The sequence below is a fragment of the Mixophyes fleayi genome, chromosome 3 (assembly GCF_038048845.1).
Source record: "Mixophyes fleayi isolate aMixFle1 chromosome 3, aMixFle1.hap1, whole genome shotgun sequence".
Lineage (NCBI taxonomy): Eukaryota > Metazoa > Chordata > Amphibia > Anura > Limnodynastidae > Mixophyes > Mixophyes fleayi.
In genome coordinates, this window is record NC_134404.1 from 23,301,827 (window position 1) to 23,319,844 (window position 18,018).

The following is an 18,018-nucleotide window of genomic DNA, read 5'->3' on the forward strand; positions in this document are numbered from 1 at the left end:
AGTATAGGTAGGGTACTATACCCAGGTACACTCTTAGTATAGGTAAGGTACTATACCCAGGTACACTCTTAGTATAGGTATGGTACTATACCCAGGTACACTCTTAGTATAGGTAGGGTACTATAACCAGGTACACTCTTAGTATAGGTAGGGTACTATACCCAGGTACACTCTTAGTATAGGTAGGGTACTATACCCAGGTACACTCTTAGTATAGGTAGGGTACTATACCCAGGTACACTCTTAGTATAGGAGGGTACTATACCCAGGTACACTTTTAGCATAGGTAGGGTACTATACCCAGGTACACTCTTAGCATAGGTAGGGTACTATACCCAGGTACACTCTTAGCATAGGTAGGGTACTATACCCAGATACACTCTTAGTATAGGTAAGGTACTATACCCAGGTACACTCTTAGTATAAATATGGTACTATACCCAGGTACACTCTTAGTATAGGTAGGGTACTATACCCAGGTACACACTTAGTATAGGTAGGGTACTATACCCAGGTACACACTTAGTATAGGTAGGGTACTATACCCAGGTACACACTTAGTATAGGTAGGGTACTATATACCCAGGTACACTCTTAGTATAGGTAGGGTACTATACCCAGGTACACTCTTAGTATAGGTAAGGTACTATACCCAGGTACACTTTTAGTATAGGTAGGGTACTATACCCAGGTACACTCTTAGTATAGGTATGGTACTATACCCAGGTACACTCTTAGTATAGGTAGGGTACTATACCCAGGTACATTCTTAGTATAGGTAGGGTACTATACCCAGGTACACTCTTAGCATAGGTAGGGTACTATACCCAGGTACACTTTTAGCATAGGTAGGGTACTATACCCAGATACACTCTTAGTATAGGTAAGGTACTATATCCAGGTACACTCTTAGTATAAATATGGTACTATACCCAGGTACACTCTTAGTATAGGTAGGGTACTATACCCAGGTACACACTTAGTATAGGTAGGGTACTATACCCAGGTACACACTTAGTATAGGTAGGGTACTATATACCCAGGTACACTCTTAGTATAGGTAGGGTACTATACCCAGGTACACTCTTAGTATAGGTAAGGTACTATACCCAGGTACACTTTTAGTATAGGTAGGGTACTATACCCAGGTACACTCTTAGTATAGGTATGGTACTATACCCAGGTACACTCTTAGTATAGGTATGGTACTATACCCAGGTACACTCTTAGTACAGGTAGGGTACTATACCCAGGTACACTCTTATGTTAGTATAGGTAGGGTACTATACCCAGGTACACTCCTAGTATAGGTAAGGTACTATACCCAGGTACACTCTTAGTATAGGTAGGGTACTATAACCAGGTACACTCTTAGTATAGGTAGGGTACTATACCCAGGTACACTCTTAGTATAGGTAGGGTACTATACCCAGGTACACTCTTAGTATAAATATGGTACTATACCCAGGTACACTCTTAGTATAGGTAGGGTACTATACCCAGGTACACACTTAGTATAGGTAGGGTACTATATACCCAGGTACACTCTTAGTATAGGTAGGGTACTATACCCAGGTACACTCTTAGTATAGGTAAGGTACTATACCCAGGTACACTCTTAGTATAGGTATGGTACTATACCCAGGTACACTCTTAGTATAGGTAGGGTACTATAACCAGGTACACTCTTAGTATAGGTAGGGTACTATACCCAGGTACACTCTTAGTATAGGTAGGGTACTATACCCAGGTACACTCTTAGTATAGGTAGGGTACTATACCCAGGTACACTCTTAGTATAGGAGGGTACTATACCCAGGTACACTTTTAGCATAGGTAGGGTACTATACCCAGGTACACTCTTAGCATAGGTAGGGTACTATACCCAGGTACACTCTTAGCATAGGTAGGGTACTATACCCAGATACACTCTTAGTATAGGTAAGGTACTATACCCAGGTACACTCTTAGTATAAATATGGTACTATACCCAGGTACACTCTTAGTATAGGTAGGGTACTATACCCAGGTACACACTTAGTATAGGTAGGGTACTATACCCAGGTACACACTTAGTATAGGTAGGGTACTATATACCCAGGTACACTCTTAGTATAGGTAGGGTACTATACCCAGGTACACTCTTAGTATAGGTAAGGTACTATACCCAGGTACACTTTTAGTATAGGTAGGGTACTATACCCAGGTACACTCTTAGTATAGGTAGGGTACTATACCCAGGTACACTCTTAGTATAGGTAGGGTACTATACCCAGGTACATTCTTAGTATAGGTAGGGTACTATACCCAGGTACACTCTTAGTATAGGTAGGGTACTATACCCAGGTACACTCTTAGCATAGGTAGGGTACTATACCCAGGTACACTCTTAGCATAGGTAGGGTACTATAGCCAGGTACACTCTTAGTATAGGTAGGGTACTATACCCAGGTACACTCTTAGTATAGGTATGGTACTATACCCAGGTACACTCTTAGTATAGGTAGGGTACTATAAACAGGTACACTCTTAGTATAGGTAGGGTACTATACCCAGGTACACTCTTAGTATAGGTAGGGTACTATACCCAGGTACACTCTTAGTATAGGTAGGGTACTATACCCAGGTACACTCTTAGTATAGGTAGGGTACTATACCCAGGTACACTCTTAGTATAGGTAGGGTACTATACCCAGGTACACTCTTAGTATAAATATGGTACTATACCCAGGTACACTCTTAGTATAGGTAGGGTACTATACCCAGGTACACACTTAGTATAGGTAGGGTACTATATACCCAGGTACACTCTTAGTATAGGTAGGGTACTATACCCAGGTACACTCTTAGTATAGGTAAGGTACTATACCCAGGTACACTCTTAGTATAGGTATGGTACTATACCCAGGTACACTCTTAGTATAGGTAGGGTACTATAACCAGGTACACTCTTAGTATAGGTAGGGTACTATACCCAGGTACACTCTTAGTATAGGTAGGGTACTATACCCAGGTACACTCTTAGTATAGGTAGGGTACTATACCCAGGTACACTCTTAGTATAGGAGGGTACTATACCCAGGTACACTCTTAGCATAGGTAGGGTACTATACCCAGGTACACTCTTAGCATAGGTAGGGTACTATACCCAGGTACACTCTTAGCATAGGTAGGGTACTATACCCAGATACACTCTTAGTATAGGTAAGGTACTATACCCAGGTACACTCTTAGTATAAATATGGTACTATACCCAGGTACACTCTTAGTATAGGTAGGGTACTATACCCAGGTACACACTTAGTATAGGTAGGGTACTATACCCAGGTACACACTTAGTATAGGTAGGGTACTATATACCCAGGTACACTCTTAGTATAGGTAGGGTACTATACCCAGGTACACTCTTAGTATAGGTAAGGTACTATACCCAGGTACACTTTTAGTATAGGTAGGGTACTATACCCAGGTACACTCTTAGTATAGGTATGGTACTATAACCAGGTACACTCTTAGTATAGGTATGGTACTATACCCAGGTACACTCTTAGTACAGGTAGGGTACTATACCCAGGTACACTCTTATGTTAGTATAGGTAGGGTACTATACCCAGGTACACTCCTAGTATAGGTAAGGTACTATACCCAGGTACACTCTTAGTATAGATAGGGTACTATACCCAGGTACACTCTTAGTATAGGTAAGGTACTATACCCAGGTACACTCCTAGTATAGGTAAGGTACTATACCCAGGTACACTCTTAGTATAGATAGGGTACTATACCCAGGTACACTCCTAGTATAGGTAAGGTACTATACCCAGGTACACTCTTAGTATAGATAGGGTACTATACCCAGGTACACTCTTAGTATAGATAGGGTACTATACCCAGGTACACTCTTAGTATAGGTAAGGTACTATACCCAGGTACACTCTTAGTAAAGGTAGGGTACTATACCCAGGTACACTCTTAGTATAGGTAGGGTACTGTACCCAGGTACACTCTTAGTATAGGTAAGGTACTATACCCAGGTACACTCTTAGTAAAGGTAGGGTACTGTACCCAGGTACACTCTTAGTAAAGGTAGGGTACTGTACCCAGGTACACTCTTAGTACAGGTATGGTACTATACCCAGGTACACTCTTAGTACAGGTAGGGTACTATACCCAGGTACACTCTTAGTATAGGTAGGGTACTATACCCAGGTACACTCTTAGTATAGGTATGGTACTATACCCAGGTACACTCTTAGTATAGGTAGGGTACTATACCCAGGTACACTCTTAGTATAGGTAGGGTACACATACACACTGTCTCTCTGGATCACACTTACGGTTGGGTCCCTGTAGGTGTTCCCTGGCAGGAATGGCAGCCCATGTACAGGGTGTGAGGACATTACTGCTGAGGTCTCCGGATGTCTCCTGCTTCCTTCTCCTGCAGGTTACATTCAGGTTATCACACTCTGCTGCAGTCTCTCTCCTGCTGTCTCTCTCCTGCTGTCTCTCCTGCAGTATCTCCCCTGCTCTCTCTCTCCTGCAGTCTCTCTCCTGCAGTCTCTCTCCTGCTGTCTCTCTGCAGCGTGCTCGGTTACCAGGCAGCACACGGGGCGGACTCTTGTCTCCATAGTAACAGTAAACAGACTGCCTGGCCCCGCCCCTTGTTCTATATGAGGCAGGTTACTATATATATTGTACTGTATGCTATGTATGCTGTCTGCAGTGACTGCTGTGCTCACCATTGTATATCACTATAAGTGCTCCCTTTATATGCTGCACCCTTTATATTCTGCACCCTTTATATTCTGCACCCTTTATATGCTGCCAACAAGGTTAAACTTCAACACATTTAAAACTAATGTGCTGAATTTTAGGGAATATTTAGGGAATTAAAACATGTTGCTTAATAACAATAGTTTTTATAAGACAACTGCTTTTATGTATAAACTGACTTAAAACCCTGCCAGTAATTCTGTTTACTGTCTCTAGTGATATAATGTATATATGTCTCAAAAATCATCCTGGAGATGTATAGTAACAGGTTAATGAAAAACTGGAGCTAGGTAAGGACAACATAGTTCAGAGTAATGACTGCGGAATCCTCAAATAACTTATTATTTATATTTTATTTATATTATATTTATATTTTCTGTATGCCATGCAATTTATTCTGTTAACGGCATCCCTGCATTTTTAACCTGCTCGTTTGCACCCACTGTCAGGGCTGCCATCAGAAACTGTGGGGCCCAGTGCTAATTAATCTGTCGGGGACCCCCCTCCCCATACATGTGCCCCTCTCCCTCTTCACCATCACAGTACATTGCCCCCAAAGTAAATGTCCCCCTCACAGTTAATGTCCCCCTCTCCCCCCCACAATCACAATTAATGTCCCCCCCCTCCACAATTAAGGTCCCCCTCTCCACAGTTAAGGTCCCCCTCTCCCTCCCCCCTCCACAGTTAAGGTCCCCCAGGCTCTCCCTCTTCCCCTCCCTCCACAGTTATGGTCCCTTGGGCTGTCCCTCTCCCAGCCCCCTCCTTAAAAAAAAAGAATAGCTAATTAACTTACCTTCTCCTTCACGATGATGCAGCTCCCGGTCACTAATACACTGGGAACGCGGCACGCAGTGATGACGTCAACGTGCCGCGCTCCCAGCCTCTCAGAGTCTGGGAGGCGGAGCTGCAGCATCGCGGAGAAGAGGGTAAGAAAGAAAAGGGGCAGCACGGTGTGTGACTGGGGGGCCCAGACAGTCCAGGAAGCCCGGACAGTCCAGGAAGCCCGGACAGACGGAGAGGTCTGTCCGGGCCCCCTAGTCTGTCCAGGCCCCTCACAGCAGTACTGGCCGTACCCCCCTGATGGCGGCCCTGCCCACTCTCACAATACCATTCAGTATTCTGCTCAATTACAACAACTGTGGGTCCCGGTCCTCTAGCATGCTAGCAATATTCTCTGTATTATAAGTACTTTTTCAGAATAGCGCACTCAGCGTCCCGGTGATCAGAGCGCGCATGCGCCTCCCTTCTATTACACCTCACAGCAGGACCGACGACAACATCTACCCGGATCAGGGCGAGTAATTGGATTCCTGATTTGCATGAGAAGGACACGCCTAGCTGACGGAACTACGACTCTACACAATTGTGAGTGTTCTAATGTACTTTAATGGTTCTCCAAACACATAAACTGGACACGTTTGGAATCCAGGTGTACTTGCTATTGCTTTTCTACCATCATTCACAGTATTAGAGCCATTAGAACCATAATTGCTCTTGGATATATCTGCAACTAGTACAAGATATACTTAGTTGCAGCTGAATGTACATTTGCTCCTTGTTATCTGTAACCAATACAGGACTTACCTTGTTGCAGCTGAATGTTATACACCTTGCATGTTACAATATCTTTCCTCATCATTGTTATTATTGTTCTGTCCAGAACCTGTTACTGTTATATTATGTAATAAAATGTCCAATTTTGGTATTTAACCTTTCAAAGCTTTATGTACATATTGCTCTGTGCCCAGGTACCTAACCCAATTTTGCATTTATTATTTCTTTCGAGGGTGGGGACTCCCCTTGAACATCATATAGGTCCATTTGTGGCAGCACCCCTACATATCAGGAAGCGCGGCCTCACCCATACATCCCTCTTAATAGCATAATCATTAATGACAAAACATACATTTATCAGAATGTTATGAATGTCTCCTGTACATAAAATAGATTTTTCCAGTCGCTCCTGATTGCAGACACATGCTCTAGCTGTATACACAGCCGTCATCACTAGTAATCGCCACTTACACCCGACCTGTAGCTGGAGCCAGTGATACAACAGAAAAAAATGTACCTGAGAGATGCCCAAAGCTTTAATCGGACGCTGCCGTGTGCGCTCCAGCTTGGCACGTCCTTACTGTACACTGACTTCTCCTTATCAGCCTCCCCCTCTCTCATCTCGCTCCTTTTAGATCTGTACTCAACGCCGTGCTAGGCTCATCTTCCTTTTCGCCGTTCCACTTCTGTCTCCCCACTCTACCAAGCCCTTCACTGGCTCCCCTTCCCCTACAGAAGCCTTTTCAAGCTCCTCACTCTGACTTACAAGGTCCTCACCAACTCCACTGCTCCCTACATCTCCAACCTCATCTCTATTCACGCTCCATCCCGCCCACTGTGATCGTCCAATGATCGTCGCCTCTCCTCTGATTACCTCTTCTCACGCACGTATCCAAGACTTCTCCCGCGCCGCTCCCCTCCATTGGAACAAGCTCCCCCGCTCCATCAGAACTTCCCCTAATCTTTCCTGTTTCAAATGAACATTAAAAACCCACCTCTTCTTAAAAGCCTTCCAGTCACCTGCCTAACCTCCCACCTGTCGGCTATCTCTCCCTCTCATCCCTTCTTCACTTCTCCCCCCCTCCTTGACTCCGTCTCCATTTCACCCGTCTCTCCGCCTCACCCTTGTGTCTCTGTCTGTCTTCCCCTCCCTTTAGATTGTAAGCTCCTTTGAGCAGGGCTTTCCTGCCTCCTGTCTCTACCACTTTTAACTTCGCTCTCCAGCTACTCAGCCCACCTCCTCTCGGACCTTCTGCCCTCCGACTCCTCTTGCTTCTCTCTGTTCCTCAGTGGATCTTAACCTGTCATCCGCGCCCACCCTTTTGGGCTCAAGTTACCATCCTGTACTGACTATCCCCCACCCTCTCTCTCTAGCTGTGCTTTGAGCTCCCACAGTTATAGTGCTTACTGTTACTTGTACTGTGCTGTTTCACCTTGTACTATGCCATTGTTTGTCCTTGTACGGCGCTACGGATAATTTGTGGCGCCCTATAAATAAAAATTAATAATAATAATAATACGTGCATACGGCCAATCGGCTCCCCGTTCCGCACATGAAAACATGGGCTGTAGTCAGGGTCCTTTGCATTTGAAGATGAATTGGAAGTTGCGGCGTTTACTGGTGTATAGATAGTTTCATGACATGACCAGTGCCATTTAACGCTAAATACGGCACATATCGGCATTTACGTTCCTTCATGAATTGGGCCATACAGAGGCCTGAATAGTAACTTCCACTGGGGGACTTATATTTCCTGTTTATCCTGTTTTATCTGTTTATTACACAATAATAAATTATCCCCTTAGCATCTAAATAAATTGTTTAGTTAATGGGGGAGGGTTTGTAAAACAGCCTACTATATAGTAGTAATATCTCAGTCTGGAGATAGAGTAAGAAACAGTTTTACAAGACTCTCCCAGTGTCTGCCACACGGTGGTGTTATCACACAATAGAAACGTTTAGTCACTGGCTTTGGTGCTTGTAGCACGGTACTGGGATCCTGTTCCCTGTTACGTTACATGACTTCCGGTTGCTGGTTGGTTCAGATGAGCGTTTTGTCTGAATTTGCTTATTCAAGTTTAGTTTGGGTTTCTTGCATTTGTGTGCCGTGGTTGAAGTGGAAATTTAGAAGTGCTGGTATGGAACTTCCACTTTGAAATGAACGGCCTGGGGCTCGGGGGTCGTCTGGGCCCCCCAAAGGTTTTTGATAGAGTGAAATTCATTTTAGATGCATTTTTGCACTATATAGTATAATATAAAACATACTAAATGATGTAAGCCTATCTACCATGTGTCCCCACCTCTACTGTGCCCCCTCTATGCACTTGGACACAGGTAGTTCTACAGCACCTTTCGTGCACCCCACTCTTATTAAGGGGTATTGGGGTTAGTGGGGGGACTAGACTCCCTAGTTGAGTTTCAATGGCCCCCCTCCATTTATCTCCTCCATGCGCTATTTCAATTTGTGTCCTGAGGACATTAGCCACACAACCCCCCCCTTGTTTCGGGACCTTGGACCTCCTTCTTACTCCCAGCGGCAGTTGCTGTTCCCTCCTAGCTATTCACAGTCTTCATAGACTCTGGTAACCCACATGAGGCTCCCTTAGCCAGCTTTCACGCCACAGGTCTAAGCTCCACCACGGTCGGTGATGCGGCAGCTTGCGTCCCGGAGACGTTTCCCCCTCCCCCCAGAGACCTGGTCTGCCATCATTGGGGCTGCCGGGGCTTCATCCTTGCATGTAGGACACAATACTGGGCAGCTAAGATGTGCCCCACCCACAACTCTATATCTGTCCGCACATTTTAAATTTGCCCCCTCCCCCTGAGGAGCAACATGGATTTGCCAAGGTGCAATATTCTACCTTCTACTTTATTTACTCCTAACTGTAAACGATGCCCCTATCGTCTATAGATGTACGAATCTCCTGCTTAATGCTCCTTTTCAACATTGCTCCGGTCAAACATTAACCAGTAAAGGTGGCCACAACTAGGGAGTTATACAGGGGATGGGGGATTAAAAATAAAAAGGGGGGGTTTTCTCAAAGTGGACAAATCCTTTAAGGACCATACTCCTCATTAATGGATTACACTAATTGCTAGTTGGTATCCTGGTGAGTGCACTGTATTGCTATCTTGCAAACCATCATGAGAAATGTTCCATTCTCAGAGCAGGCAGCAGAGATTCCAATAAAAAACAGAAGTAGTTTCCTCGGCATACCTGTGTCCAGGTGCATTGTGGGAGTTGTCCTACCTGTGTCCAGGTGCAATGTGGGAGTTGTCCTACCTGTGTCCAGGTGCAATGTGGGAGTTGTCCTACCTATGTCCCAGTGATTTATGGGAGTTGTCCTACCTGTGTCCAGGTGCATTGTGGGAGTTGTCCTACCTGTGTCCAAGTGCATTGTGGGAGTTGTCCTGGCTGTCACCAGGTGCATTGTGAGAGTTGTCCTACCTGTGTCCAGGTGCATTGTGGGAGTTGTCCTACCTGTGTCCAGGTGCATTGTGGGAGTTGTCCTACCTGTGTCCAAGTGCATTGTGGGAGTTGTCCTGGCTGTCACCAGGTGCATTGTGAGAGTTGTCCTACCTGTGTCCAGGTGCATTGTGGGTTGTCCTGGCTGTCACCAGTTGCATTGTGAGAGTTGTCCTACCTGTGTCCAGGTGCATTGTGGGAGTTGTCCTACCTGTGTCCCAGTGATTTATGGGAGTTGTCCTACCTGTGTCCAAGTGCATTGTGGGAGTTGTCCTGGCTGTCACCAGGTGCATTGTGAGAGTTGTCCTGGCTGTCACCAGGTACATTGTGGGAGTTGTCCTACCTGTTTCCAGGTGCATTGTGGGAGTTGTCCTGGCTGTGTCCAGGTGCATTGTGGGAGTTGTCCTACCTGTGTCCAGGTGCATTGTGGGAGTTGTCCTGGCTGTGTCCAGGTGCATTGTGGGAGTTGTCCTGGCTGTGTCCAGGTGCATTGTGGGAGTTGTCCTACCTGTGTCCAGGTGCATTGTGGGAGTTGTCCTGGCTGTCACCAGGTATGTAATCAGTATGTCTTTTCCATAGATCTGACTACATAAACATAGTACAAGGGCCCTAGGCCAATTTTCGTTTATAGACCTAAACAATATGTCCAATCACAAATACATTTTTACTCACAGCCTCTGCCCAGTAAGTACAATTGTGGGGTTCCAATGTGACCCCTCCAATTCTGGAGTACTCACCCCCACTGGTGAGACAATGGATCCTTTCCCCACATCGACAACGTGGGAGGTTTGAAGAACAAACGGCTCTTTGTTGGGGTATTCTTGGAATAAAGCATTTTTCTAATGATGATCTTTGTACATTCTTGTTATTTATTTGTAAAATAAATAAATAAAAATGTTTATTAATTTAAGTTAAAAACAACATTAAATATGATATAAGTTATATATTATATATAATGGTGTTTTTGTGTTTTTTTTTATACTTAATTAAAATTATATTTTTGCTAGTGGAAACCAAAGCCCAAATCTGGTCTCTTGTTTTCAGAAGACTGTTTTTGTACAGTTCAGTGTTGTTACCCCATTGTCAGTCCTCAACCGTCTAATATGCAAAACTGCTGAATTCTTTGTACATGTTTGGCTGCTTATACAGCAATATATACATAGCGTTCTTCCATGAAAGATTCCTGCCTGGTACATGCATTCCTGAGATAAGAAATGTGTGTCTGTTATAAGTGGAGACATTATATTAAAAAATACTGGCTGTGCAGATATGTAACATTTAGGGTAGTGGGAGTAAAACTGCTTGTACATTTATGTTTCTATAAATGTTCAGTAAAATGTGTAATATTATCCCAATGGGTAGTGTATGTAAGCTTTTGAAAGTGAAGAAAGGGGTAATAAAATGAGAAAAAGTAGTGTGATTGTGGAGGGGACAGAATGCTATGGGAAAAGATAAAGTCTTGGGGGTAGAGTTACTAACATTTGAAAAAAGGAAACGTGAAAGTGTTGCCCATAGCAACCAATCAAATACTAGCTATCATTTATCTCAGTACATTCTAGAAAATGATAACTAGATTCCGATTGGTTGCTATGGGCAACACCTCCACATTTCCTTTTTAGGAATGTTAGTTAATCTACCACTTGGAGGAGGACGATATATGCATGTGCCCAGTATGTCACAATCACCTGAGCCTGCGTGACATGTGTGTGACAAAGGGTTAATCAAAAACAACCACCTGGGGGTAAATGTATCAAGCTGCGATTTTGCAACTCCAGCGATTTTCTCGGGAGAGTTGAAACTCGCCGATGTATGAAGCTGAGATTTCATGCAAAATCGCCAGAGTTCTGCTTCTGTCAAAATCGCTGTTTGCAAAATCGCCAGAGATCAAACTCACCACTGTTTGCCACTGCAGCTATACAAGTCTACAATGTATGAAGCTGCGAGTTAGCAAACTCAGGAGAGTTTGCTTCTAAACACGCCAGATACAACACGCTGCTTGATAGCAGCGTGTTGTACAAACACATCACTGTTACACTGCCCTGGCAGTGTTAAAAAGTTAAAGAACAGATAAAAGTTAAAAAAAAAAAAGCGTGAGGTCCCCCCGCTATTTATGCTTAACCCTAATGCTGCCTGACTAGTGCTGGTCCCGTGAAAATCGGGGAAAAATTTTGCGTGGGGTCCCCCCGATTTTCACTTTACCAGCACTAGGCAAACCAGCCAGGGTTGGCGGCACTATAGCAGGGGGACGCGCGGCAGGGGTCCCCCTGCCATAATGACTAACCAACCCTAGACTGTTCAGCGCTGGGCTGGATTCCCTAGGGAGTGGGGTCCGCTGAAAAAAATGAGCGGGCCCCCCCCCCCCCTAGAAAGAACCAGCCCAGTGCTGATAGCACTAGGGCTCTTCCTACTACCCCTGGGCTGTGGGTAGTAGGGTAATACGGCGCTAAATGGTAAAAAAAAAAAACTGACACCAATTTTGTTTGTGGAACTACAAGCCCCAGCCAGCCAAGTTGCCAAAAACAGTGTGGCCATGCTGGTGCTTGCATAACTACAAGCACCAGCATACCCACGGCAGCCAGGGCATATTGGCACTTGGAGAACCACAAGTGCCAACATGCCCTGACATTCCTGGCTTGCTGGGCCCTGTAGTTCCACAAAGAAAAAAGTTAACAAAACAACAACACCCTCATACAAACCACACATATTTATTAAAAATAATAAAACCCACAATAAAGACACTAACCACCCTCTTTTAAACCACAACTATTTATTAAAAATAAAAAAAAACAAATACTTACCGATTATGTCTTCTTTCTTGATCCAATGTCCCTTATTATTTGTACATCCATCTTACCGGCTTGCCCCAGTCCCAGCCATTTGTACCTCCATAAACGAATCTGTGCCAACTGGAACACTTCACCCAGAAGGGGCACATATTTGTAATTTCCCGATTCTTTAGTCTTGATTGAAGTAAAAAAAAATAAAAGCCAGGAGCCGCCGCAAACACTGCCTACCTAGTAGGAGGTCCGTTTCGCAATGCTCTTACGCTGTTTGCGTAAGAGCTAAGTACTGTATTATGGTATTTTCCCACGCTAGTGGGGAAATCACATATTACAGTATTTAGCGCTTACGCAATTAACGTAGTGCATTGCGCATGCGCTACGCTACTTGCGTAACCTGTAATACAGTAAATACAGGTTACGCAAGTAGAAGGAACAAGGGGGAGGATGTGCAGCCGAGCAGAGAGAAGATAAGCTGCTGCCAGAACTGTGATATTGCCAGAAAAGCGGACGAAGAACAGCTGGGGACACGCAGTGGGGCGCCAAAGACAGTATTCACTAACTACAGAACTCTTTTCAAGGTAAAACCTTAGCCTGCAGTGTATTGCACACACCCCAGTGTCAGAGGGAAGAGTGATGAGAGAATCTATCCAAAACTGACATTGCATTCTTGTACAAGGAAGGATTGTGAGAGCTTTTCCCCCAGATCATACCTATACACAGGCTGCAGGGAACAATTAAGACGGTCGTTTCAGCTATATCCTGTGTGTGTGTGTGTGTGTGTGTGCTGATATCTGGACATTATACCCTGCTGCAGAGCACATGTGCTGATATTCATTGACTGTTGAGAGAACAGCGCCATCTTGTGGCTGAAATGAGCAACAGCCCTGCTTTCTACTATAATACTTAACCCTTGATGGAAACCTCTGCAGGACATTGGAACACTACCCAAATTCCTGTGCACAGATCAGCCCAGGACTGAGTGGAAAATATGGTAACGTTACCGGGGATAATATTGGTGCACCAAATGTTTTAGATGATGTTAATGTTATGTGATTTACCTAAGAATTGATTTATTAATATTGAAGGTGTGACATTCAGTGTTAGTGGTACCGCTGCAATTCAAGTTAACTCAGCAGTAGATGCTAAAAGTGGGGCGCCTGACCCATAGGGAATGGCACGGTACCCCAAACACCTGAATAAGAAGTAGCCCTCTAGTGGGCGGGGTAGTGACCGCAAGAGTCTTGATGGGTTATTATTGATGGTTATTGCATCATCACCAGTCAGATATTGTTAAGGTGAAAGTAGTAACTGTGATTACCAGTGTGCCTTATTAGACAATGTGTATTGAAGATGTTATCGTTATTCTGCTTTATACTCACCAGGTGTATGTTATATGTTAAATGCTATTGTGCTCTATGCTGATCAGACGCATTATTTTGTCATTACTATTGAGCTGAAGGGGTCAGTGGCGCGGTGGCTTACCAAAACTGTCCTTACCGCATTCTCAATAAACCCAAGTTGTTTTACCAATCCTTGTCCCTTTCATTGAAGTATTTATCTCCTGACCACCGGATATCCAAAAGAGAAAAGAACCTGACTCGTATCTGGGAGACAAGGTAAGGGAAGGATTTCCCATCAGTACTCGACCACCACAGAAGTCATTTAGATGGCGGCAAAATTGAGCATGGAATTTGGAAACCCTTATTTAGGTGGCAGATCTCAGCATATCAAAACTATTTTTGACTTTTGTCTAGGAAGAGATACAAGTTGTCTATCTGGATACGGGTTTGTTGTGAATTGGGAACAAAAAAACGAGGCAACTAAGAGCAGAGAGTAATTACTCACTTGTGAGGGTTAGAGATGCCATTATTGTGTGTTGTGTATTTATCCTTTGGTGACTGGACAACAGCTTCCCCACTTTAAGTGTTCTGCCTGGGATATGCATTTCCAAGATAAGATATGTAAGATATGTGTATTAGTAGAGATTACACACATTTTATTAAAAAAATAAAAAATGTCTGTGCACATATACGTAATATTTGGTGCTGTGGGAGGAAGACTGATATTAAAGAGAAAATCTGACCCATATATCAGCTGGGCATACTTTACTGGTTGTCTTTTAATGTTCAGTACAATGTTTAATGAGTTCTGCACACAGAACTGTACACCTCTTCATCATGGGTATAAACCTCTGGATCTCTGGCTGTTGCGGAACTAACAATCCCAGCCAAAGTTTGTGCAATCCTAATCCAGATGTGTGTAGGTGTGAATATTACAGATGTGTGTAGGTGTGAATATTACAGATGTGCAGTGAAATTTCTCACAGAGCCAGCTTTTTATGTAAGTGTGGCAGGATGATCTTGCTCTGCCACCTTGTCAGAGGAGGGGCTTTACAGATTTGTCTTTGGTTTCCACTGACCATCAGTAACCTGTCTTTACTGACCATTCCTGATGGTGCTACTCAGCCACCAGACACTCACCGAGTGTAAGTGCTAATGGCAGACCACCGTGGTGCCCCTACTAGTAGGAGAGTAATCACTGCCATCCACAGGCTCCCTCACCAGCTCCTGGAGCCGCTTATTTATAAATTTAAAGTTTACAATGATCTAATAAGAGCGTTATTAGAGTTATACTAAGTTTACAGCAGTATCAGCCCCTCCGTGCTCTTTGGAACAGGGGGAAGGGAAACTTAGGGTTCAGATGGGTGGAGGGGGCATGGGGGAAGGAAGACTTGGAGTTCAGATTGAGGATAAGGTAACTGGAATGAGCAGAAGGAGGGAGAGGGCATCTGTGGGACAGAGGGGAGGTTGTACGAGTTTTCTCAGGAGGACATGACCCCTGCTCGAGGAGGCATCTGATTGACACACCACATTTTCAGGAACCACTGTCACACCTCATCTGCTGGGCACCACTGTCACACCTCAGCTGCTGGGCACCACTGTCACACCTCATCTGCTGGGCACCACTGTCACACCTCAGCTGCTGGGTACCACTGTCACACCTCAGCTGCTGGGCACCACTGTAACACCTCATCTGCTGGGCACCACTGTCACACCTCAGCTGCTGGGTACCACTGTCACACCTCAGCTGCTGGGTACCACTGTCACACCTCAGCTGCTGGGTACCACTGTCACACCTCAGCTGCTGGGGCACCACTGTCATACCTCAGCTGCTGGGCACCACTGTCACACCTCAGCTGCTGGGCACCACTGTCACACCACATCTGCTGGGCACCACTGTCACACCTCAGCTGCTGGGCACCACTGTCATAGCTCAGCTGCTGGGCACCACTGTCACACCTCAGCTGCTGGGCACCACTGTCACACCTCATCTGCTGGGCACCACTGTCACACCTCAGCTGCTGGGCACCACTGTCACACTTCATCTGCTGGGCACCACTGTCTCACTTCATCTGCTGGGCAACACTCTCACACCTCAGCTGTTGGGCACCACTCTCACACCTCATCTGCTGGGCACCACTGTCACACCTCGGCTGCTGGGCACCACTGTCATACCTCATCTGCTGGGCACCACTGTCACACCTCAACTGCTGGGCACCACTGTCACACCTCAGCTGTTGGGCACCACTGTCACACCTCAGCTGCTGGGTACCACTGTCACACCTCAGCTGCTGGGTAAAACTGTCACACCTCATCTGCTGGGCACCACTGTCATACCTCATCTGCTGGGCACCACTGTCATACCTCATCTGCTGGGCACCACTGTCACACCTCAGCTGCTGGGCACCACTGTCACACCTCAGCTGCTGGGCACCACTGTGATACCTCATCTGCTGGGCACCACTGTGATACCTCAGCTGCTGGGCACCACTGTCATACCTCAGCTGCTGGGCACCACTGTCACACCTCATCTGCTGGGTACCACTGTCACACCTCAGCTGCAGGGCACCACTGTCATACCTCATCTGCTGGGTAAAACTGTCACACCTTAGCTGCTGGGTACCACTGTCATACCTCATCTGCTGGGCACCACTGTCACACCTCAGCTGCTGGGTACCACTGTCACACCTCAGCTGCTGGGTACCACTGTCACACCTCATCTGCTGGGTACCACTGTCATACCTCAGCTGCTGGGCACCACTGTCACACCTCATCTGCTGGGCACCACTGTCATACCTCAGCTGCTGGGCACCACTGTCACACCAACTCCTGGTTACTTGATGACAAATTTCATGACTTGAGGCTGTCCACACAGCAGGTAACTGCTATGAAAAAGGTCACTTTGAAGCAGGTACAGTCTGTGCCGGGGAAACTTAGTTTGTCTGGTAGGGTTCTCCTCAATGGCAGAGGGTTTGTTTGTCTGTAACTGTCTTTAGTCACAGTTAGGGTGATTGAGTCTCACTATTTTATCAGGTTGAAGATTGTTAAAGTACCTGTACATACAGATGTTTTGTTCATACTCCTCCCCCCTCCCAGCCACATCACATGAATATAATTAAGTCAATGGTAAATGCTTTGTTCAGATTGTGTGAGGGTGTGTGGGACCCACATCGCATGTCAATGGAACACCAGCTGGGGTGCCGGGGCCAGGGCCTGGCAGAAAGCAGGGTAAGCAAGGCAGGGGGGGGGTTCCAAGCACTCTGCTCTGCTTGGCATTCCCCGCTTGTCCATCGCAGGACAAAAGAAAATACTTACTAGTAGTACGGCACCCGGCACTCTCCTCCCTTTGAACTGACTGCCGGACATTACGTCATCCCGCTGGACATTTTCAGCGAGGAGCGACACAGAGAGGACCCAGAAGAAAAGAAGACAGAAGAGAAAAAGAAGAAAACAGAAGAAAGAAGTCCAATTAAAAGGTAAGAAAAGGAGCAGAGATTAAAAGGGCACTGTAATAAAAGGGAAACTGATGAAGGGCCACAGTGTTATTATGAAGGGGCACAGATTTATTATATAGGAGCACCTGTGATTGTGAATGGGCACAGTAATATTATGATGGGGCACATGATTGTGAAGGTGCACAATGTTACCATGAAGGGGCACAGTGTTGTAATGAAGGGGTACATGTGATTGTGAAGGGGTACAGTTTGATTGTGAAGGGGCACAATGTTATGATGAAGGGGAACAGTGTGATTGTGAAGGGGCACAATGATATGATGAAGGGGCACAATGTTATGATGAAGGGGCACAGTGTGATTGTGAAGGAGCACATGTGATTGTGAAGGGGCACATGTGATTGTGAAGGGGTACAATGTTATGGTGAAGGGGCACAGTGTGATTGTGAAGTGGCACATGTGATTGTGAAGGGGCACAATGTCATTATGAAGGAGCACATGTGATTGTGAAGGGCACAATGATATGATGAAGGGGCACAGTGTGATTGTGAAGTGGCACATGTGATTGTGAAGGGGCACAATGTCATTATGAAGGAGCACATGTGATTGTGTAGGGGCACAATGATATGATGAAGGGGCACAGTGTGAT

The 18,018-nt window shown here is 45.4% G+C and overlaps 1 protein-coding gene across 2 annotated transcripts in view; it reads right to left on the reverse strand.

The window, feature by feature from the left end:
* EFHC1 (EF-hand domain containing 1) overlaps positions 1–17,538 on the reverse strand; it is a 45,331-nt gene extending 27,793 nt beyond the window's left edge. The window contains exon 1 of one of the 2 annotated variants that reach the window (XM_075200482.1): positions 17,233–17,538. In XM_075200482.1, the coding sequence (XP_075056583.1) occupies positions 17,233–17,283 (51 nt within the window). In that variant the 5' untranslated portion in view covers positions 17,284–17,538. Of the gene's footprint in view, positions 1–4,337; positions 4,616–17,232 lie in introns of those variants that run through there. The other variant, XM_075200481.1, reaches the window with a different exon arrangement.
* Positions 17,539–18,018: the final 480 nt, after the last annotated feature.